Source organism: Tetrao urogallus, assembly GCF_951394365.1.
Source record: "Tetrao urogallus genome assembly, chromosome: 9".
In the NCBI taxonomy this organism is placed as follows: Eukaryota; Metazoa; Chordata; class Aves; order Galliformes; family Phasianidae; genus Tetrao; species Tetrao urogallus.
Window position 1 is genome coordinate 2,330,345 of NC_136822.1, and position 24,724 is coordinate 2,355,068.

Here is a 24,724-nt window from a genome sequence, read left to right on the forward strand (position 1 = left end):
TGAGATCTCAACTCTACCACTGTATTTTTCTAAATCAGAACTGAACCGTTACTTTCAGAGCATCAGTGAATTTGAAACATGAAGAACCTAAAGAATATAATGGTCCAACTACCTGGCCCAGAAAGACAGTAAATGTAACCAGAGGTAGGGAATAGCCTGGATCCAAAACACAGGCAGATGAAGTAAGATTCTTTCAGAGAAGGAAAAAATAAAGGCATGGGGGAAGGGGCTACAAGGACCACAAGGGCACAAGAGATGTCCAAAAAAAGATGTCCAGAAAACGAGTGGTACAGAATGGAGAGATTATTTTTCACTCTGTCATAAGTAAAAAAGTGGCAGCATTGAATTAAGTGAATAAACAGCAAGTTCAAAATAAAATGTAGCTTTTACTCATAAAAGGTACAGTAGAGAAGACTGCACATCACCAATTTTAATAGATTTACGGGATTAGACACGTCCCCAGGGAAAAGGGCTTTGGCAGCTGGTGGGCAGGATGATCCAGGTGCTGAGGAGCAGCAGCAGGAAAGCACGATGCTACACATTCATACACGTCTCCTTTCTGGATGCTCAGTCAGAATATATTTGGTCTAATTGTACGTTGCTGCTTCCAGCTTGCCTCCATTTTGTCTTTCTACTTGCTTTCCCATTTTAAAACCGTTTCGGGAGAAGAAAGTTCCCACAACCTATTTGCACACACTACAGTAGAAAGAGGAAATCCTTTCCTTAGGAAACTTGAGAAAATTGTAAGGCAGAGGTTAAAGACAGACAAACGGTTAAGAATTTCTATTTCATGGAATACAAACAGGTTTTCCAAGACCAGAAGAGTAGCTGTGGTTGAGCAGTCACCTTATTCCCACTGCAGACCATAAGGAGAAACCGGCAAATAACGTTAAATACCTTGCTGTGTTCCGAAGGGCACGGGAGCCACCACAGGGCAAAGACATGAACTCCTAAGAAGCAGAAAGATGAATTTTCCGTGCAGTCACGTCCTGTGTGTCTTCCCATCAACCTGAGAATCACTGACCTCTTAGCAAGGAAGGAAGACAATTTGTAGAGGATTTTAAAGCGCGTCTCTGGTTGCGTCCATCCAGGATTTCAAGAATTAATCCCCCTCCAAGAGCAAATATTGCACCTGGGCTAAGATTCAACCGGAAAGCGGTTAAGTCAGCAAGAAAAGCATTACCTAAGGAAGACCAGGTCCTCAATGAACAGGTCTACAATGTCATCCTCACATGCTTTACAAAGGCAACAGACTTACACAGAACAGGATGGTTACTAAAGGAGCTTTATTCTAAAGCTCTTCTTCTCTCTTCTCCTTCCTAGGGTTTCAAGCATCCAGCCTGATAAGAAGCTAAACATAGAAGAGCTGTTTATGAAAAAGAGAGTTTACAAAGCAAGTCTCTACAAACAGATGCCATTATAAAGGACTGCCAGACATTCTGAGCAATGTATTAATCACAGTCACTGAGCTTTTTATGCGTTGTTGCTCCACCAATACCTCGCTGGCTTGCTCTTTAGAAGCAACACGTTGTTAGCTAGTGCACCTCCCATCCTCAGTGCACTTACAAAAAGAGTGAAGCTCAACACTGAAGGAAACACTTCGACAGAGATTTAATCCATTTAGCTTTACTGTTTGTGACTGTCCCAAGAATAGCATTCTTCTCCCCACAATGTTGTAAATAACATCAAGACCAACAGTGTGTAACTTTTGCTTTGCAACCTGTGTAAGCAGCTGTAGCTTTCCTCTGGTCTGCATCTGTTAATTTAATTAGAAAGACCTCACCAGATCCTCTCCACTTACCAGCCCCAACTGCCTCCTCTGCAGGCAATCTTGTGCTCACAGGTTGGGTTTGCTTTTTGCAGAGTCACTGGTGAATGAATACAGTTGCCCAGGCACACAAATAAATGAATGCAGAGCCAACGTTCCTCAGCTCTTTCCTTATTTCCAAAATTCCTGCAACATTTTATTAAATAGGATTTATCTGGGGAGTTTAATCGCTGTTCTGGCAAACTCAAACTCACCTGCCCTACAACGCGGAGGTTCACGTGTGCTCGAGGTGCTGTTTGGTGAAGTAAGGAAGAGGCTTCACAAATGAATCCACCTGTATTCAGACTCACAGTGCAAAAAGAAAAGCGAGCTTTGTGAGGTGCTGCTGCTGCTGGAGGACTGCTGGAGGATTATGAGCCCTCCAGGAGAGGAATGAGCATTCTTGTTACCACCTCTGCTTCTCTGAAGGCCTGGCAGATGTGGGCACGCATCCCCTGAACAGCTTGGAGGCAGTTTCTCCACAGTTCACACTTTCAATCTGTGGAGAAACGGCCCCCTGCTACTCCCAGCCACAGGAAGGGCAGCTCCACCATCAGCACAGAAACAGCACGACAGCACCCTCGCACAGCAGCTACTTTTCATTTCTCTTCTTCCATCTACAGGTTGAACCACGAGTGGGCAACAGAATTAATTAAAAAAAAACCAACCACCTCAGGTAAAATAAAAAAGCTAAAATTGGCCATTGGAATTTCAGAGAAACCATGGTCCTGAGGAATTTCAATTTAAAATTATTAAGGTTTTAGCTAGCTAGCCATTATCACTGCTTTAGCGTTAGATTTTATTAACCTACTTTGTAACAGCACAAACAGGCAAAACAAAGCCCTTTGTGCAAGAATCTATGTGCATGATGTGGAAAATAGAAGTCTGATAGTCTAAGTTATAGAAGTCCTAAACCCATTCTGATCCCCCCCATCAGAGCCTGCAGTTATTATGTTAGCCTAATCTCCCAATAATCTTTCATTACGCTGACTTGCCATTCAGCAGTCTGTTTTTCTGCAGCAACCCAAGGTCACCTGGGATCTTGGTAGGTGCCTTCTGAGAAGCACCTGCAGCCACAGCAGCAGGCAGAAGGAAAGAACACTGTCTCCAAAAAATGCCTCAAAATGCCAGTGTGGGTTTTCTCCTTTTTGCTGTGGTTCCCACATCCAAGAGCTGGGCACAAAGCTTCTTGTCTCAGCAAAAAGAGGAGAGCAGTCAGTTAAGGTTCATGGTTGCATATTTAAATCTGTTCATTAACAAAAAAAGCTGAAGGCTTTGTTTCATTACTCTGAAGTAGCAACCAGAGCTTTATTCAATGAGGGTTTTGTGGTTTTGGAAATGGGCATTTCCTATCAGTGCCTTAAAAACCCAATAAGGTGCCACAGGATATAAAGCCTTCTGTTCTCAGCAGCGTCTGAAACACAGATGATGATTTCCTTAGTTCAGTAACGTATCCAAAACCTCCAAGAACACATCCACCTGTCAAGGACAAGGGCACTTGTTTAACATGGTGAGACCTCCTTCAGTCTTGGGTAGTGCTCCTGAGACAGGGCAAGGCAGGGCTGCATCTGCAGGTCGCCCAGCTTGCTGCTAAGAGCAGCAGTTATCCTCCTTCCCCCTCTACACCAAATCCCACAGTGCAGCTGAACCCAAACCTACAATTCACCAAGAAAACAAAAAAGACGTTTCCAGTTCCCACTCTTGGCTCATTCAGAACAAAAATCTCACACACGAACACAGACATCAGTGAATCAGAGCAGCGTGGGGTTTTAAAAGCAGAACATGGGTTTATTTACAATCAAGTTCTTATGGGCAGCTGAATAAATAAAAAGTTTGCCCAGTATACTCTAGTTCCCTCTACAGAAGGTGCCTGAACAAAAGGCTGGGTTAGAGAGATGCCTCAGAGAGCAGCTGCCCCCCAGCCCAGCCCCTCCAAACAACACGCTTCCTTAGTAAAACACAATCAGGAAAGATGAAAATAAAGTGCAAATAAAAAGGCAATACAACGCTGGTGGCTTGTCTAGAGGCCCAGACCATGTGGAAAGGTTTGGCTGGATGCAATCGTACCACGTAGCTCACAGCCAGCCACACTGTGGTTTTTGGATGCGTAAACGGGGACAGGAAGATTCTGCTCCACAGCACAGAGCACACACAGGGGTATTGCACGTCTGCTGAAGAAGGGCCAGTGGCCTGGAACGGCCAGCACCAACAGAATGCATTTGGGGTTGAACCCCACTGACCCCGTGTTCTACTGAGCCTCCAGCAGAGGACGGATGAACCGAAAAGGGGACCAAGCATCTGTGTTCAGGAACTGAAGTCACAGTATGACTACATTCCGCATCGCAGCAGCACAGCAGAAGCTGAACTCCTCTCTCCTCAAACCCAGTAACCAAATTGCCTGTGGAGTAAAAAGATTAAAAATCTCTAATTTTGTGATACCCCGACCGTTGAAGGGCATTTTAACAAAAGGGTGCAGAAGTCCCGAAGAATGGACAATGTCCATTAAAAACTGACACGAGGAGTTTGCACGACAGCACTGGAGAACCTGTCAGGATCAGAGCAGCTCTGCATCGAGTTGTGAACTCGGCAGCAGAGCTGCCAGAACCATTGGAAATTCTCTACAAAAGCTTTTCCAGCACTTCAGGCTGCCCAGGACCCGTCCACATTCCGGGATCTTCTCACTCCACACCTAAACCAGGCCACAAGAACAGAATAAAGGAGACAGAGCACGCGTTAAGTCAGCATACACTGTAACTTCTTTCCAACATTTCCAACTCAGAAGTGCTGTAGATACATTTGTGTGATACGGTATTTGGCACAGCTGCCTGGTGAGGAATCCCACGTATCTTCAGCTCCACTGGTGCATAGATACTGCATGTAAAGGCATGACTAAGTAGCATTCTCCATCCAGAACAGCTAATCCCTTGCTGAGTCCGAGTGCCACAGCGTGGTTACGCCCATAAGAAGTCTCTGACTCGGGTTCCTTCTCCATTGCTTTGGAACTCTCCTCCAGAAAGCGAAGCCCACGCACTTGTTAATACTCCCGCTCAGGATGGATCTGGGCCGGGGTCTCCATTCTGTTCAGCCACGGACCGGCACCACCACACACAGAGGCACGGGAGCTCTGCCCCTCACCCTCCATCCAGTCAAAATTCAGACCACAGGACAGCCTTGTTTCCTTTGTCCACACTGACCACATGGGCACCCGCTGGGGACCACGCGACTGCATTGATAGAAGAACTGAAACAGAAGCCAGGGGTAAATTTAAAGGAAAAAAAACTGAATTCCACAACAGCACTTCATAAGAAAGTGAAATAGCACAGTATCCTGACTACGACAGAAGAGCACTTTCATTCTCACCTCCTAGGAGAGTCCTGCTTTTAATAAGCTCAGGAAGGATACTGTTTCTTCAGAATACATGAAATATATTTTACAAGAATCATACGCCAGTAGTCTTTGGCCAATCTAGAAAACAATGCCATGCATCCACAAGAATCTGCATATAAAAATTCTCACACACCAACCCAGCTCTATGACCACAAGTCTTTCTCATCCATATTCACAAGTCAGATCCTGCTTCAGATGGAACGGGCAGCTTTCCCTCACCTGTGATGCTTGGCAAGAGTTCTCTCCAACTTCCCAGTGAGTACATTCCAAACATAGAGGGCACCATCAGCTGAACCAGCAGCCACATAGTTACCGTCAGGACTACGAGATCAGAGAAGGACTTGAAGGCACAGAACAAGTTTTCTTCACACCAGCAATTTATCAGCACAACCATCATTCCAAATTCAGCTTCCTCAGCAAGCAACTTGATGTCACATCATTTAAAAAAAATCTCTGTTACCATTATTTAGCACTAACAAGCAAATGAATTCGTAAATCAGGAAGCTTCCAAGACAGTTCATCAACATCTACAGGTGCACTGCCTTGACCAAGAGGTAACTGTGGACAAATCACAAACTCTGCCCCAAGTTTTTCCAGCTGTAAATGAAGATGGTGCAGCCAAGCATCATGAATCACTCACTTCTGGGGATAGGATTTAATCTGACAGTATCTTCCTTGTATCCGATCTCACCTGAACACAACTCTTGTCCAGTCAGAGCCACATTTGAATCCCTGGGCACTGAAAAGATAGAATCAGATAATTGAAACTTCATTTATAAAGATTGATCACCAGATTCTTAATAAACAGCACAGTGAAGGTTCTGGATGGCTCAGAATAAGCTCCAGTACCCCTTCATCACAATTCCTATTTTTCATACACCAATCCCTCAGACACATCTGAAGCAGCCCCTTCCCTTAGGCCAAGCACTTCTAAAGCAATCCACCTCCTTTAGAGAAGCAAACAAAAAGATTCACCATCACAGATTTTTGCTGTTAGACTGCAGAGAAACTTGCTATTCAAGTGAAAAAAAGTAGGTGACTTCTTTCTCCGTAGAGACGCTGAAAAAAGGCTAACACTGAGAGCTACCAGCAAGCCTGACTTCTGAAATTCACAGTGTTCTTGTGGGCACACCCACCTGAACGTCTGCTTGACAGCACCAACCCGCAGGTCAATGATCTTCAGCAGATCATCACGGGAACAGGTCAAAAGCTCTGTTCGCTCCGAGTTCAAGTCCAGAGCTGTGATCCTCCCAAGCAGCTCCAGTTCTTTTACTATGCTTTCAGTCCTAGGGAAAGATGGGGAGACAGTAGGGGAAAAAAGAAAAAAAAAAGACTAAGTAAAGCAGGGTGTGGAAGCCAAACCACTGCATCCAAACTTGCACTTGTCCCAGTGTGAAAGAGGAGGAGACAAAGGATTCTGGGCTTATTCTCACATTTTGAGGCTTTCCCCAGCAAGATTCCACTTGGTGGGAAACGCAACCAGCCAACAGTCAGACACTACCTTACTCCCAACCCTATCCTCTGGAAAACTAAATAATGTCTAGAAAGCAAACTAATGACCAGTGCAAAATATTTACAATGAAACAGGCTGCCTTCTCAGGAAAAAAAAAAAAAAAAAAAAAAAGCAATCCAAAACCATACATAAATCCCAAGCTCTCCCCTCCTCAACCAACGGCAGTAAAAGCAGTAATAAAAGGCACTTTCACTTTCATCAGCTCTCTGAGACTTGGAACAGTCTCTCCAGCTTCTCCACTAAGGAAGAGAAGCAGCCCAGAGTTCAGAATATACTTGGACAACAATTCTATATATCAATATCAATAATCATCCCTACTGTGTGTAAGCCCTCCCACAAGTTTTACCTGATATCCCAGAAACGGATTTTCTTATCAAAATGTCCACTCATTACACACTGCTCAGTGCATACGATGTCATTGCAGCTAGATCCTGCAAACACTGTTTTTATACCTAAAAAAAGGATAAGTCAGTGGTGAGGCACTGCATTCCATACAAGCTGATGGAAAGGGAATCAGAAAATAATCACTATGCCATGCACACACCCTGAACATAGCAGCTGCACAGTGCTGGGCCCATGGAGTGCCACAGGGCAAACTGCCTTAGTGTAATCTCGAATTAAGTCTTTAACCTCCCTGCCCTTCTCAATCTCCTTTGCTAGATCTAATATCTCTTTAAATGTTCCTAGGACAGCTGCTTTACTTCCTATCTAGCCAGCTATAATTTGCCACTGCTAAACATGAAACTGCCAACACGACCTATGTTCATGGCTCAGGTATCAAAGCAATCCTGATTTTTCTCTCAGTGCAAGAAGGCTTAAGAGCCATCAGTTGAAGAGCAGACCAAGAAAAATGTTTATCCCAAAGAGGAACCAGAACCTGAGCATCTCTTTCATTCGTGATGCTGAAATCTGGCACATTTCCAAGACAATTCCATCCACCTCCAGGTTAAAAACGCTCTGAGCTGGCTCCACGCTTTTAGTGGAAGACAAAAATATCCACAGCGTGGACTGATAAACAAAGAAAGCTCCTAGAACACAGCTGCTGTGAATGTAATAGCATTAACAGTGCTTTCTGCATACACGATTTCTTATTTCAGGTAACAAACAGAAGGAATCTGATTACTTGAACAACAACAGAAAATAGCACCGCCGCCGCTTTTTGCTTTTTAAGACTAGCAAGAAGATCTGCCTTATGTAAGGCTCCCATTTACACCCAGTAGGAGCACAGCACACGGATGAAAGAAGTGAAGCTTCCTTACAGACTTTGCTGCGGAGGTCCCAGAGCTTGAGGGTCCGGTCGTGGCTTCCTGAAACAATGCGCGCGTTGTCCAGCAGGAACTTGGCAGACAGAACCTTACCGCTGTGACCCGTCAAAGTGTGCTGAGGAGAAGACACTCGCATTGGCAAAGCGCACAGCTCCACCCGATTCCTTTCCTTATAGCTTGCTGCTTCTATTCAACAACTTCACAACGAATCTTAAAAGATCATTTGCACCTTTACTGCCTTGCTCCAATTTCCTTTTCTTTGTTTCCACCCCCATCTGTGACATTTAAACGGTGATCAACACCGTGTTGGAGTTTTCAGTACCACTGAGCTCAGCCTGAAGCCCTGAGACATGGGTCACCTTTGGCTGCAGGGTCTCCAGCTACCAGGGAACCTGTGAGCTCTCCTACTGCAGCATGCCCACACTTCAGGGGTAGATGGCAACTGCACCACAGCCTCGCAGCAGAAACCAGCAGAGGGAAAGCATGCTGAAAATGGTTTCTATAACAAGCTACTCTCAAGGATACAGCAGGATATACCTCACCTCAACTGCTGTTATACCCTCAAGTCTGAAAGCTGAGACAACCAAAGGTTTCAGAAACACTCCCTACAGCAGATTCCATAACTGCTTTTGTTTTCATCCAGCACCGAGGAAGGCTCAGGGGGGCTGAGGAACATGAACTGCATTCACTTCCAATTGCTGACTATGAGGTCCCTTCCAACCCCTACAATTCTGTGATTCTGTGTGATTTATGTGCCAAATCACAAAACAAACAGTGAGTGACTGAAGCAAGAACTGGGGGGGGGGGGGAGAAAAAAGCCACAAGAGAAATGCCTGGTACATCAATTTTGTTGTTGTTGCTTTAAAAGCTCAGAGAGTATACTACAATTCCCTGCATTAGACCTGATTTCTGCACACTGACAACTACCCAGTGAATGACAATGTTATACTTGACGTGTGAAATGCCAGGAGATTCAAAACCTAAATAGCATCTTCCTAAAAAAAAAACTGATGAGAAGTGTCAACAGGAACAATAATAAACAAAACTTTACAGAGAGCTGATAAGAGACTATTTTTTCCCCACAGGTAAATCCTTCCTTAAACCTGAGATAAACTGTTGGATAAGAACCCGAGTACAGAGGAAGAAGGGAGGGATCTTTTGAAAGGTAGAGAATAACTTCACAAATCCTTCAGTTTGCTGCCTTTAGCTGCAAGGTCTAGGATTCCTTTTCCAGAGTGTTACCTCTGACTTAAACAAACCCAGGAAAAACCACAAACCAACCCTCTGCTGCAAGCCCTTCTTCAGCTGTCCTCTCTTTAGACGGAGGCTGAAGCATTAAATTGATTCTTCAAGAACCGTAAGAAACATTGAAGTTTCCACAGAGAGGGATGCAAAGTTGTGTATTACAAACATGTGGCAACTGGAGTTTCCTGCGAGGCTGTGCAGAGACCAACATTAGATTTTAGGTTTCGCTGCAGAGCCTCTTTAATCTAAGAGAAATAAACATTAATAAAAGGAATTGCTGAGTGCCTGTAAGTGCACAACAGCAAAGATCACACTGCCTCTATAAGACACAAAGGTGGAAATGCAGGACAAAGCTATCCCAAGCATCAGGAGACTCACCCGTAATCGATTGTCATCAACTGTCCAGATTCTGCTGGCAAAGTCATTTGAAGCTGCTAAGAGGTAAGAACCCTGTAAACACAAGTTTAGTTTGAAACTATTTCTGCTAGTCAGTATGGAAATTAAGCTCATATCATTTCCAATTAGTGATTAGAGCTGTCTTAGTGCTATCACGCCAAGGGAAAACACAAGGATAAAATAACTAGAACCTGGTAGCATATAACAGCATGGAAAGCCAGTGTGACAGCCTTCAGAAAGGCCGCGGCCTTTTCTTCTCAGCAAAAGGTGACAGCAATTGGTGCAACCATGACTAGAGATAAGAGGAATAACAATGACCAGACAGCAAAGTACCTCCTTTCTTCCCCTTCTGCCCACCATTACTGCAGCGAGGATCTGAACTCATTTGCCCCCACCTTTTCCTTTCACCTACACTTTGCACATGAAGAAAGCCCTGCATCATCTACCTTAAGCATTCCTCAAAGTGGAATTGGCCCAATTCTTGAAGTTTTCGTTATACTTCTAATGCTTCAAGATTCCAAGAGCTAAATGTGTTCAAGGACAGGTAGATGGGTTTGTTCATGACTGTAGGCTTAGTGCTTTTCCAAGTCACCCAGAACAGGGAGAGATCTATCCTTAAAGACCTGCTCAAAGACTTCCCTGAAGCTAAAGAAGAGTCCTTAAGGCCCACTGGCACCTCACCCCAGGCAGATGTCACCTCAAGCGTGTTCATCTTGACATACATAACCTCACAACTAGTTTATCCTGCAGATTAACAACCCCTGCAAATCTCATCAGCTGGTTGACGTCCAAAGGGACGACGGCTTTGGGTGTATGTCAGGAAAGTTCAGCATGCAGAACCAGCGGGTGGAAAAAATTACTTCAGCTTCAGTCTTACTCTGCAGCAAATCATTGGGTTATGGAGGAGGTCTCAGCAGAAAAGTCAGATCACACGTCCAGATACAACAAGCCGAAACCCCAACTCCTTTGAGCAGCTCTGTGGGATGCTGATCACAGTCATGTCTCCAGTACTTCAGGTTAACATGAACTGAACACATCACATGCTGTCAGCAAGCACTCCCACAGTCACACTACACTGCTGTGCCATGACTGGGGAGGAACTGCTGGGAGAAGAGGCCATAGAAGAGCGAGTCTCGGGACAATCAGACCTTTTACTATTCATCACAGACCTCAACAAAGCACTCGTGAAAATAAAAGCTTGGCAGAAATAAAGCCCCAGTGTATTTTCTTCCTTTGTGCTGCTGTGTCAGCTTTAGTGGGAAGCTGAAGATTAATGCCTCATATTAGACAAAGCCTGATGCATTTTAGTCTTATTATAACAGCCCTGTACTGGCCAACGTCTGAGCTGCTTATAATCTGAACTGCAAAGTCAAGATGAGAATTACACCGACTGCAGCTTCTGTACTATTTTTCAACTATTTGCAGTTACTCTCCTAAGCATTCACTCCTATCTTAGGTAACTTCTCAAAGCATCAGAATGGAAAGTGGCAGCAGAGCATAACATACATCAATTAGCTTATTTCCAATTACAAACAGTGGATATTGCACAGATACTCACAGCACTATCAAACTCTATGCTTGTAATCCCAGCATTACTACCAGAGAGGGAACCTTTGGGCTCACACCTATCTGCACAGAGAAAGACGAACAAAACTTAAGCCATGGATTAGAACAGAAGCTGACACAAAGTGAACTATAATATGAGTTTCTTTCATACCCCATGTTATCCCAAAGCAAAAACATTTACCTCCCAAGACTTCCCAGAGCTTAACCCTGCGGTCCATGCCTCCTGTTGCCAGTAACCGGGAGCCAGGGCTGAACTGCACCGCGTTCACCTCTCCATCATGTGCATCCTGGGGGAGCAGAAGAAACAGAACAGCTACCCAAACTGCACAGATCTGAGAGCACTGACTAGAAAGCGACAGAGCTTCAAGGGTTACACCACAGCTGCAGCTTTTTCGGCAGTGCATAGGAGGCTGAATCCCTGCTGTGGCTGATTGTGTACAAACAGAGCAAGAAATGCTGATCCTTATCTAAAAAACCCAAAGGCACATGAAGGAGAACACCAGCAAGGACTCACCAGTGACAGTACACTACCAAGAACTTGTCAAAGCTTACACAGACTGAACTTACAAAGCAGAGGCTTTTAAGTTATACCAGAATAAAATAAGGAAAGGACAGAAAACATTAAGAGGTGACACACTGCAGAAGAAAATCAACCTTTTATTTCTCTGTCTAGAGCCAGCAGAGGAACATAATCCAACCAGCTTATGCAACCACTAAACACACGAGTCAGGTTTGGCCTTGGAAAGCCTGCTTAAAAGCAGCATAACAAATAAAGTGCATTCACTTACAGTATCAGTGATAATGCTGCTTCATACTGGCAGTTAAGTACTAAAGGCACAGCTGCAGCTTGGAACAGCCCTCCTCTCACTGAAAGCTTGGGTTTATGCCATAGTTTCTATCAGCAGGCCCAGCAACATCCCTGCTTTTGCACAGAGTAATATTTGAAGGTTGAGCTGCCTGCTTACCTGTGATTCTTAACCTTTAGAAACCTATGAGGATTTTAGTATTAAGATCTTTCTTTTTCCCCTGTCAATTTTACAGACTTGCACTACTTGCCCATTATTTCCCACACTAAGGAGTACCATGTCCTTAACTCATTTGCTACCTTCTTTTCCTCTCCCCTGCACCCCACCCAAGAATTTTCACTAAGTGCTCTTTTTGAAATCAGTTTTCAGGAAGATGTTTTTCTGCTAGAACTTGCTGTTGGTCTGTCAGCTTGGTCTGTCAGCTCATATTTAGAGGTCATCACACTTCAAGTCTGGTCTTCTTGGAAGTGCTGAAGAAACACTCTAAGTGAAGCTAGCCAAAATCTTTGCCCAGCAGCTACATCCCACTGTGCTGGCTGACACAATAACCTTCTGCTCCCATCCCAGCTTTTTCTATTCAGCTCTACAAAGAGAGGCATGGATCGCTGTTTGGAGTAACAACCTCCCAGCATCTGCCAAACTTCTGGCACGGAGTCCTTGCATTTGTTTTAGGAATGCTCTGCACTGCTCCACTGAATCTAGACATGCGTGAGGCTCCACCATGGCTCCAAACACAGGAGCTGAAATACAACCCAGATCATCTCCAGAAGGCACATAAAAGCTCCCACGCAAGAAGCAGGGAGTTCTTCCTTCCAGTACTGCACTGCTAACTAAGCAGCACCTCTCAGCCACTGTGATAGGTTTGCTACTGCAACTGTTCCTACTGCAGCAAGGTGGGAATTGGAATAGGAGAGCATTCCCTGTGTTTATGCAATTAAGGGTCAGCATAACTTACTCTGGTTTGTCCCCTGTGTGGGGCTGACTGGCTATGCCACTCTAGAAAAGTTCAGATGACATCAGAGGCAATTCATAGAAAGGTGAAACAGGTGGCTCTTGAGCATCTCAGTCATACGTAGCTTTGCAATGTCCTACATATTAAAGCGTTAATTGTAAGTAATTTTGTCAATCAACTGGACTTGCTGTATACAGCCAGAGGTGGAGGGAGGCTTTTACCACGTAGTGTAGCCACAAACACCTGATAAGTGCCCTATTCAAGCCAGCTCCAGGCTGTTCAGCTTCGGAGGCATAACTACTCCTCCTCCACCCCATGGCCTCCATTAGAGACAGTAACAGGGCACGCCAGGAACACACAAGCCTCCACACCACAGTAACTCTATACGACTCCTTGTGGATGAAAACAATCATTCTGTATCCATGGAGAAAGCACTTGATGGACTGTCTGAGAAAGTTCAAGAGAAGCATCCAAACAAACAATTGCTCTGTGAAACAATTTACCACAGTATCTTTCATCTCAGAAGTTTAAGTTCAGCCTTGTGAGGCCACAGCAACACATAAAGGAGGTCTCAGCTTGAAAACTTTAGATCACGCACAACCAATGAAGGCACACCACTGCCATGAGCTCCTCCCAACCAGCTCTGTTGGATGACGTTCGGCACCAAAACCCCCTTCACTGTGGGGAGCTGGCACTGAATTAATCCCAAACTGTCAGCAATCTCTTTCTCAGTCATAGCTCTACTATGGCATGACAGAACAAAGACTGCTGGGAGCCAAAAAGGTAATGGTGTGCAATTTCCCAGTGCCATCAGACCTTTTACTAAGTGTCATCATCGACCTCAGCAAAACAGACATCAAACACATGCAGAACAGAACCACACCTGGGAGCACACTGGCTTTGAAAACCACTTGGGCTAAATTAAATAGGATGAACCACGCTGCCAAGAATTTCTTCTTGTTTGGCAAAGTTAATGGCAGTGGTTTCAAGAGACCAGGATCCAAGATGCAGACAGGATTGGCTTCCTCCAAAGATACTACAGAGGATGGTAAAAATGGTAATTCCTTCCATACTTACAAAGACACATATGGCAGTAGTGGGCACTCTCACTTCTTTACTGGCACCTGGATGTGGCTCTGCATTGTCCTGGGGAGCAGGGAACGAGGACAAAGAACGCCTCCTGATATGAAACACAGTAAAAAGATTTTACAAACAGGAAGGAACACTTCCTCCTGAGTCCACCCAGATTTGTACATGTCACTTAACTACACTGAATAGTGATTAAAAAATAGGGTTTTTATTTTCTTTTATCCTGTCTTTCAAAAATGACATTTATTGCACAGTACTACATTGCTTATGGCTTTTAATATCTCACAGAATGCCAGATATTTTACCAGATGTGATTACTGACCTCATTTTGAAGCAGTCATCTTTTTCTATTAGGAAATAAACATGGCAGTGATTGCAGCTGAGTTTAGCAGGAAAGACTGCAACTCCATCATTGTGTCTAGGGAGACTGAGCACCACTGCAGCACTACATTCCAGGCAGCAAAACGCTCCATTCCAAAGCTCAAAGAGCACCATTTAAGCAAAGACCATCCACCTCATGTAGGGCTCAACTTACAAAGGCTGGCTCTACTCTTGATACCAAGCACAAAGCCTGAGGCTTACTTTAAAATAGCTCTGGTAAAGGAACTAAGCACAGTGGAAAGTAAGAGTAACACCCATGTATTCTCCCCACAAAGAGGAGTTCATGGTATCTCTAACAGCAGATAATTCCTATCCAGTAATATTGACAACTGACATCTAATCAGGATAATGCAACTTGGTTCCATGTTAACTCGGTGGAATACATTCACATGCTGGACTAAGAGGGATAATGTTTTCACCTGGCAGCATCGGAAGACTGATGTCCCAAAAGGGGAGATTCAGACAGACTGGAGGGAAAGGTCAGAGGTCAGCACACGGCAAGATGGAAGAAACAGGAAGTTGAGGAGAACAAAAAAAAGAAAAAAAAAAAGGCAGAAGCTAGAAGAAAGGCTGAAAATATTTGTTTGTATTCCTTGCATCACCAAGATTTTTTGTATACATTGAAACCAATACAAAAAACAAAGAGGAGCAAGTGTTCTAACCTACCCAAAGATATTAGTGATAGAATCCAGAAGGCCTCCAGCTGGCTGGGAGAGTCGCTTACTGAAGGAGGGGAGGACAGGTATAAATCTTGTGAAGAGCTTCTCCAAATAAAGATCAACATAAATACAGTTCATAGCAGCAAGTATCTAGAAAGACTCCCTCCCCACAGACCCAGTCCCAAGGCAGAAAAGCCCAAAGGCAGGCAGCAGTACAAAAGTCACCAGAACTACAAATCAGAGCATCACTTGTGGGTGGTGTTTCTTCATTTTCACCTCAATGTCCACCCCATGAATTACTGGGTTCAGACATAACAATTTACCAAGTCTGTAGTTCCAATAACGTGCTCTCATCATTATCTCTTACTTTCCACTCACTGCTACTTTAGAGGGAAAAAAAATGCATTCAATCTAAGTGAAGAGATTTTCAGTATTTCAATAGAATTCCAAAGCCTAGATACTTGTAAAGCCATGTTGGTGCCTTCTATAAATACAGAGAACACAGCTGGCACTGCAGTACTTACCTTATAGTCTATTTTTGTTTTTAAATCTTATTTTTTATCATTATAGACAATTAATATCTATAATAAAAAACTAGTTTTGCTTGGTTAAAACAAGAAAGGAAAAACATAGCCAGAACACAGTGACAGAGAACACAGTATGCAATCAGTTCCCTACTGCTCTGGTACAAGCACAGAACTGCATTCCAGACAAAGAAGAGTGAAAACCAGAAGCAATATCTCAACACTGTTCCTTTAGTTGTTCTAAATCTATTATACCCCTTGTTCTTCCCCAGGAACATGGAAAGAAAGATGTCTCAGGCTACAAACCTGGGTGTTCGGCTGACAGCTCGCACTGGAGACGTCTCCTCAGCTGTGTCAGAGGTTTCATCTGCAAGCACTTCAATGTCATCATCCCTGCTGAAGTGAGAGAACAGAACACACCTCGTTTTCAGCCAGCAGAGCCTTTGGGAGTGACCACCTCTGAAGTATTTGAACAGAAGGGTTGATACTGCTCGAGGATCCACCGGTGCCTGACCCAACCCCACTCAGCCTCACTGAGCTGCAGTGTCACAAAGGCAGATGAAGGTAACACAAACACTATCTGGCTGCCCCTGCCAGAGACAATACTATCAACTGTAGGAAAACAATTATGTGCAATGTCTACACTTAAATTTTCTCTTTTGAACTGCCAGTTATACTCTTCTGTGACAGTTTTTTTCCTCCAAGTTGACAGCACCCTTTCCAGATTCTCTTTACTACAACATTACGTTTCTGCTTGCAGCCCAACACACACTATAACGACCCACGAGGGTTTGAACTTTGTCTCTTCATGAATTTAATGAATTTTTTATACTGTTTGAACTTCAAGTGCTGCTCCAGTAAGCAGGAGGGATGTTTTGGCCCATTCTGTTATCTACATGCTAATGTGTAACTGAATATAATGGTGAGGTTACAATATAAATGCCATAAAAATAATCCAGCTAAGATGTTCAGCACGTGCTGAGCGGTTATCATGGGCTCTGACAGTCCAGCAGTCCTCCTTCAAAGCACTGCTGATCTTGCAGGACAAGCTGTTTTTAAACACAGTGTCAACTTGATGACACATGACTAATGTGAAAACCCTAATTTAGGGTACTAAAACCCAGCATTTAACTACAAACCAGTGTCTGCCATCAGACAAGACTAATCAGCTGCAAAAGAGCCAAAGAGGATAGGCTTTGTTTTGACTCCTCAGCAGCTCAAAACAAAGGAAACGCTGAGACCACCATCACCACCACAACAGGAAGTAAAGTACTCAGGCTGTTGAGCCACAGCTACCTGTGCAATAGGAAGGTCTCACTTTGGGAAGTGGAATTAGCTTTGCAGGGAAAGCAGCCACAGGCATGTGCATTTCCTCTCTCCATACAACACTATTTACTGGAGAATGTAATGCTTAAGTTGTGCGTGTGTTTACAGCAAATAATGAGTGTGGCACTGGCCATTGCTCTGGGACACAGAGGTTAGTGATAATTCAGAGGGACCCACAGCTCAACAAGCTAAGGGAATGGCTGCATTTAAACATTTCTGGAAAAGCTGCAAACCAAACTGTGCTGTCTTAGCTGTATTGCTAATTACAGTTTCAAATCTCCCTCCAATTACTGCAAGTTCTCTCATATTCCCTACATACATGCTCTTCCTACCTCAGATTTCTGCCTGGGCCCTCTTCCATTACTTCTATCATGTGCAAGGACTTACAGCACAGAGCTCTAAGGTGACTCCAACATGCTGCAAAGGGAATCAAGAAACCTGCACAATGCTCTGGCACTGAGTTCTGCAGACTGTGTCAGTTGTAACCAACGGCAGTGCACTGAGTGTAGACTGGCTAGATTTGACTAACCTAAATGCTAATAACCTCATCAACCTGGCACAAAACACACATCACCATCTGCACACTTCAGTCAGCTGATGACAGACCATCCAGGAATAAGCAGTGAATGGCAGTGAATATCCACGTGCTGCTGGCTGATGCAAAGGACAAGAGACTCAAGATGATCGTTTCTGGCCTGCCAGGAGAAGTCAGTCCACATTTTTCTGGATTGTTTTCTGCAGCAGAAATTTACTCCAGTACGGAGGAACTCCTTAAATTAAGTGCTTACGGTTCAACAGGCAGGGGTTCTTTGGCAGCTTCTGCCAGCTCCTTTTGCAGCCTGGCTTGTCGCCTCCTAAGAGAAGAGAAACATGATTAATGAAAAACAACAACAACAACACACAGCCTTCCTTAATCTTATTTCAAAGATGATCATGTGCAGGTTTGATGGATTTCGTAATACTAAAAACATCACACCACTGGCACTCTTACAGCACACCTTCAGCACACCAGCTTCTTGTGGCCCACAGGAATGCAGATTTGCTCAGAGCAAACACTTGCAAGAACTTAAAAAGATGTTAAGAAAGATAATACAAAACCACCACATACTATGTGGTTTGTCTTAAAGGCCTCAGCCTTCAAATACTGTCAGCTGAAAAGTAAACAGAGGCAACTCAGAAGAAAAATCATTTGTTCTTACACACAGTTTAGTCTCACAGCATCTTCTCCTGTCAGCAGGATGTAAAGAAACATTTAAATTGGTTGTATAAAAAAAGATAAAACTGTGTGTATTATCAGAATGCAAGTTGAACAAATCTTCAAATCTAGTACTAACAAAAGGAGTGTTATTTATGACTGTTAGGCCACGGTTCACTGTTGTTCAAGAAAGAAAAACACATGTTTTATTCATTTAAAAGACTGAAGTGTCTTCACAAAGCATTCCCCTGTGTTGGCCAGAGGAAGGAATGCCAACTTTTAGACTCTCATTGCATTGTGCAAGAATTCACAGACCTCAAAGATGAAACTGAATTGGATGTTGTTTTATTCTACACACACAGTTATCTGTGAACATACTGGGAAGCAGTTTATCAAACAGAGATCACCTCACCTCGAATCCTTTTCATTTTCTGCATTCAAGCGATTGGCTTCTTGTGCTTTCTCTGCCATCCAACGTGAGACCAGCTCCTGGTTATCTTCAGTTGTTTTCCTCAGTTTCTCCTCCAAGGCATTGAAGGTGATCTGGAGAGCATCATATTCATCTTTCAGTGTCTGATTAGCTCGCTCAAGATCCTGTAGCTTGCTGCGTAGTTCCTGGCACTCTGTTTCCAGTTCAGAGATTTTTTGCAAATACTCTGCAATCCTGGAAGGACAACAAAACATAAAACAATGAGAATCTTTTCTCAAGTATGTGGCTATTTATTTATTTATTTATTGCAATACAGAAAGGAATGCTTAGCCCATGGGTAAGGCTCCTGGAGACTATCATAACAAATAACCCAACCAGAAGTCTCCATCTCAAAACAATCACACAGAAGAAACTGTTCCTACTCACTTTGCTTCGTTCATCTGCATCTCTTTGTCCTTCTGCTGCATTTGGTTATTCAGATCAATTACAGACTGGGCCAACTACAGAGAGGAGAAAATCACATTACAGAAACGCAGGGTTGTCAGCTGGACAACATATGCAGAGCAGCTCTCAGTGAGAGCACAGACCAATCTACAAGCATGAGGAGCATCTTTCATGTCTTCTTTCTGCTTTCTATACCTATTTGTTGCTTCTACAAATAAAGCTACTGATGGAGTCTTTGCAGAACACAAAAAATAAGAGGGGCAGAGGCCAACACTAATGAATTCTGTTATCAACTCCCAGGTACCCAGCCAACAAACCCCACAGGGCGCAGTGCCTCAGCTGCCCCTGGGAGGAAGACTGAGCCCTGAGAAGCTGGGCAGGTTGCTTAGGATACTGGGCTGAGTGGGAAGCAGGAATTTGTAGTGCTTTGTGTAGTCAACGCACGTTTCCTGCAGAAAGCTGCCTACTCTTTGAAAAGCTCATGATTACAGACACGGGAGCTCCTTCACAGTTCCAATAAAGTGTGGTCAAAGGAGCAAAACTTTCTCCAGGTCAATCCCATCTCCCTGTAAAAGGCTGCAGTAACTCTCAGGTGCTAGCTCCCAAACTTACTCTTTCCTCTGCTGCAATTCTCAACACCCAAATCTGTTGGCAGAGCCCTTGTGTTTTCCTATCCAAAGAAAAAATACCCCCAAAAAAATGAAGAAAAAAAATAATAAAACTGCCCAACTCATTCCTTATGGAACTCCCAAGCCGCCTACAGCATTTACGTAGTAGAAACAGTGATTCCTTCCTTTGCAGTCTAACACCAAAGCACTTCCAACCTCTGCTTGCACTTGTTTTGTCCACTCTTACCCAGCAGTGCTCCTGCAAAGCAAAAGAGCCAAGTGGAACCACCTACTGCCACCTATTCTCTCACTTTTTGCTCACTGAAAATCTTTCCAGCATAGAACTGGTACTCATTTGCAGCTCTAAGCTAGATCAGTTCCTTCCTCCTCTAATAACTACAGTTAAAAACGTTTGTGAAATGCAAAATTAAGCTCTTCTTAAAAACAGCACTATGCTGATAATGAATCCTCTTATTTCCCGGCTCTCAGTTTGAACAACCAACCATCTCCAAATTTTTTTAATCATGAATATGAATTGCTTAGAAAGACTGCATGTGAAATGATGAAAAAAGACAAATGATCTCAGTAAAATTAACACCACATTCATGCAGGGCTACGTTTGAAGCACACAGAACACAAGAGGATTTTCCAACCTCTCCACGTTTCTTATGTAGCTCAGTCAGCTCCTCTTGATGCTTTATCTTCAGCTGTGCCAGTTCCTGCAACTGAGCATCATTCCATGTGCCATCGTGTCCTGGACTGGAATAAGAGAGGAAGAAGGTCATAACTTAGAACCCAGCTGCTTTCATGCCTTTGACCAGTCAGTTTCAGGACACCATCTCCCTCTGATATTCTATACCACACGAGAGATGCAGTCCATTCATTGCAAACTAAACCACAGCTAACTCCACCACTACTCACTCCTCACCAGCATTATAGAGTATCAAAAAACCTGATTTCCTGAGGGTTTCATTTACTTTTTTTTTTTTTTTTTTTGCATGTTTCTAAAATAGACTTAAAACCCAAATGAAAGACAGCATTTAAGAGATGTAGATCCACAAGCCAGGGAACCTGGATCTCTTCCCAGTCCCTTGGGTTTTCCATCCCAGGTTTAACAAGTCCCTTCTTCACTGCCCCAGCTACGTTCTAGCCTGTGGCACAAAGGAGGTTTCTTTTAACTTCTGTTTGCACATGCATATCCATCCTCCCACCTCCAAAACAGCTACAACTGTAATGCATACAGGATAGGAACGTAGATAGGAACAGAAGTTAGCTTTTTAAAAGCATATATATGTTATATATACACACACACAGATTCCATGCAACTCAATTTGAAATTACAGCTTTTCCAAACAATAATTTCAAGTTGACTGCTATAATACCAGACAAAAAGAACAAGAAAATTGCAAGCATCTGTTTCTGCAGACATTCTGTGTTAAAACAACGCCAAGGGGAAGACCACGTATTCAGAAGCTGGAAGGTCTCACAGTGGTAACAATGAGAACAAACTGTGTGTCTGGACAGCTGAGAGGCCAAGTCTCTGGTAATACCCACCAGGCCCTATAATGCTGGCCACTCTTGCACCTGCAGCCAAATCTAATACTCCTCCTTGCCTTTACAGCTGATTAAAAGCATTCTTCCCACCTATTTAGTACTAGAAAATTTGCTCAGTTTGAACAAACTGCTACATACCAAGGACAGTGTTATAATTCAGTTTAGTATTTACTTGGAATATGTTCTTTCTGAGCATTTCTTCTCATCCTCCTTTACCCCCAGTCTCATCTCTTGGAATAGGTTTTCAACCAGACTGAAGGGATAAACCTATTTGGGTTTCACCAGAACGCGATTCCAATAAACTAAAGACGGTTTAGGACAACTACAGCCATCAAAAAACTCTTGACAGCTTTCATATACGTGTTAACTCCAGGAGAATCAGTTCTTCCTTCCTTACAAAAACACAAACTACTTGTTTCTTATTCCAATTAGACACATGCATACAGTATTGAGTCACGTAGCAAGAAGAGTTTCAAAAGAGACTGCAATTCCTACAGCAGTAGGTAATTCTGAGCTAATGAGCAGCCCTTTCTTCAGTCAAGCCAAGAGGAAAAGCCAGCAGTCCCTGCCTGCTGGCATTTATGTGCTCTCCAGACAATGGATACACTACCAGCAAATTGGTTTGCAGCGCATTCAGACGCCAACAGAATAAATAACATGAGTGCTGCCTGAAGCACTAGAGTGCCATTCCTGCATTAGAAGGGAGTTTCTGATAAAATCCCGCTAAAAGCAGGCAGATGATATAGCTCTTGTTTCTTAAGTGTAGGAAACACATTCAGATTGACACTTCACAACTGTGTTTTGCTCCACTCTACCCAGGTATCTGCCCTGGTATCACTGAACCTCCAGTAAGACAGCTCCAAGTAAGACAGCTGTCCCCTTCTGCACTGCAATACTTTGTTGCCTTCATGCAACTTTCAGTTGATGGTCTTAAGAGTCAGACAACAATCATTAGGTAGTAACAGAACCAGCAGCTCAGCCTGGTCCACCTTTACAGGTGGAGCCTCTGACAAACTGCTTTCTGCCCAGGACTTGGACTGATCTTTCTCCATCAATTAACATGAACACATAGAATCACAGAATGGCCTGGGTTGCAAAGGAGCACAATGCTCATCCAGTTCCAACCCCCTGCTGTGTGCAGGTCACCAACCAGCAGCCCAGGCTGCCCAGAGCCACATCCAGCCTGGCCTTGGATGCCTGCAGGGATGGGGCATCCACAGCCTCCTTGGGCAACCTGTGCCAGTGCCTCGCCACCCTCTGGGTGAAAAACTTCCTCCTAATATCCAACCTAAACCTCCCCTGTCTCAGTTTAAAACCATTCCCCCTTGCCCCATCAGTATTCACCCTCACAAACAGCCATTCCCCCTTATTATTGTTTATACACTTCCTTCAAGTACTGGAAGGCCACAATGAGGCCTCCCCAGAGCCTTCTCTTCCCCACGCTAAACAGTCCCTCAACCTTTCCTCATAGGAGAGATACTCCAGCCCTCTGATGTGGTGACAGTAAGTTTCTCATACTTTAAATTTTATTTTAGTTAAACCAACTCCCCACTTTACTCAGCTGTAAGCTACTGTCATAACCTAGAAGACTCTTGTACAACACATCAATCCACGGTTTGGGTTAGAGCAGGCAGGGCAGGCAGCTGAACAACAAAGTAATCACAAATACCTGATCTCATGTCTGCTCTGCATGTCATACTTCTCTGCTTGCAGCTTATCAGCCAGCACAGCGTGGAGATCCGACTTCTCTAGCAGCTTGTTATCTAAAAGAGCAATTAAGAAAAATAACCAAAGAGCAATACCAGATTCTTTACCATCTAAAGAAGATAAAACACGCCATAAGCCTGTAGGAAGAGGTGTGCTGCTGGAGCAGTACTCAATTCCAACACCAGCCCCTGGTGTTCAGCAGCTGTGCTTGGCAGAGAGACTGCCAGGGCTCACAGATAACGATATCTGATAAACATAAGATGGCAGTGAAAGTCCAAACCCCTCACAGCTCTGATCCGACGGCAAAGAGAAGAGCCGGCAATCACTGCATACAACACAAGGCTGTATTGCGCGGGAGGGTGCTGCGAGAAGCACCTACTTATTCTTTCAGATAAAACAATACAAAAAACTTAAGCTAAAAAAACAAAACAACGCACGACCTTTCTCCGTTGGGAAACCCCCTCACAGCGCTCTCACGGAATTGAAATAAGTGAGCCCCCAATCCCGCGATTTCCCACCGTCCCAGAACAACCCCAGGGCACAGAGCCCGCGGCAGCCGCTCACACTGCGCCACGATCTCCTCGAAGGCCTGCCGTTGCAGCCGGTCCCGCCGCCGCAGCTCCGCTGCGATGTGCCGCTTCCAGGGGGGGAAGCCGGCTGCGCGCAGCCCCGACGCCATCTCCGCGGCGGGAACGGACGTCTAGAGGAGCGGCGTCCGCTATGAGCGGCCCGGAGGAGGGGCGGGCTCCCCGTGGAGCGGCAAGCGCCGGTTCTCAGCCCGCGGTGGGCCGAGAGCCCGCCTCTCACGGCCGAGGCTCCACCAGCCCCGTCCGCAGCCGCCGCCCCACGCCCTCCATGGCGCCGCGGCCGCGCTCCGTCAGGGGTCCTCGCGGCTCGACGGCGCACCGCAAACGCGACAGAGGCTGTCCGCGGCGCTGCCTGACGCCGCTCTCCAACCCGACGGCTTCCGGCGCCGCCGACCCGCAGCACTGCCTCTGACTCGCGGCGGGCAGCGCTACGAACGCGCAGTCGGCCGCCACGGGCGCGCGGGCGACACCCCGCTGAGGAGAGGGGGCCTCGCGCGGCGCCATTTTGCGCGCCCACCCATGAGGCGGGCCGCGCGCTGCCGCCATCTTGAGAGCGGCGCGTGGTTACGGCATCCACCCCGCGCCGCCATTTTGGGAAGGGGCCCTCTGCAGAGGCGCATGCGCATCAGTCAGGGGGTGGGGGGGGGTCTGTGTGAGGGGAGCGCAACTCGGGCGTGTGCTGCGATGGCACGGAGCTGGGAGTTGACGTGAGGGCTCACGTTGTGCCAGAGAAAGGACAGGTTGGATAACAGGAAACGTTCCTTCTCAGAAAGAGGCACTGCACAGCTGCACAGGGAGGTGGGGCGGGCACCTGGAGGTGTTCAGAGCTATGGGGATGTGGCACTCGGGGACGTGGGCATGGTGGGGTGGGCTGGTGCCCGAGAATGGTGACCCCAAAAGCTGTACGGTGGGGTTTGGGGATGAAATTGCTTTGGGACACAGCAAAAACAACAAACAGCCTTTGCTGCAGCAGCACAGCCTGTTGACTCTGGTCAATGTGAAAACGCACAGATCTTGCTTCGTAGCTTCGCTTTTAACTGCTTCATGTCTCTGGTAACGTGTTAGGCAACCTCGTTATTGTAACTTCATTTGAAGCCGGGCAGCCTTCATCAAGCTTTCTGTCATGCACGATGCTAAATTGCTTTGTTTTTCTTTTTAAATAAATGAATGAAGGTGAAACTATTAAGCTGTAACAAAATCAAATGGATGATTCACCAGGTTATTACACCGGAGGAGAGAGCAGTGCTGGCTGAGTCAATAATAGCTCATGCACAGCTCTGTCC

The 24,724-nt window shown here is 45.0% G+C and overlaps 1 protein-coding gene across 2 annotated transcripts; it reads right to left on the bottom strand.

Annotated features, from left to right (window-relative positions):
- Positions 1-4,953: 4,953 nt before the first annotated feature.
- Positions 4,954-23,533, bottom strand: ATG16L1 (autophagy related 16 like 1; the record flags this gene model as incomplete). Of its 2 annotated transcripts, XM_079539901.1 has the most annotated exons (19): positions 4,954-5,047; positions 5,414-5,515; positions 5,886-5,933; positions 6,331-6,480; positions 7,054-7,159; positions 7,967-8,087; positions 9,596-9,667; positions 11,172-11,242; positions 11,361-11,466; positions 14,015-14,117; positions 14,827-14,874; positions 15,074-15,130; positions 15,897-15,983; positions 17,705-17,770; positions 18,524-18,775; positions 18,968-19,041; positions 20,247-20,352; positions 22,817-22,910; positions 23,419-23,533. In XM_079539901.1, 19 exons carry the CDS (start codon positions 23,531-23,533, stop codon positions 4,954-4,956), a joined length of 1,872 nt encoding a protein of 623 aa, XP_079396027.1. The 2 variants fall into 2 exon arrangements, with proteins under 2 accessions (XP_079396027.1, XP_079396028.1); XM_079539902.1 differs by lacking the exon at positions 14,827-14,874.
- Positions 23,534-24,724: the final 1,191 nt, after the last annotated feature.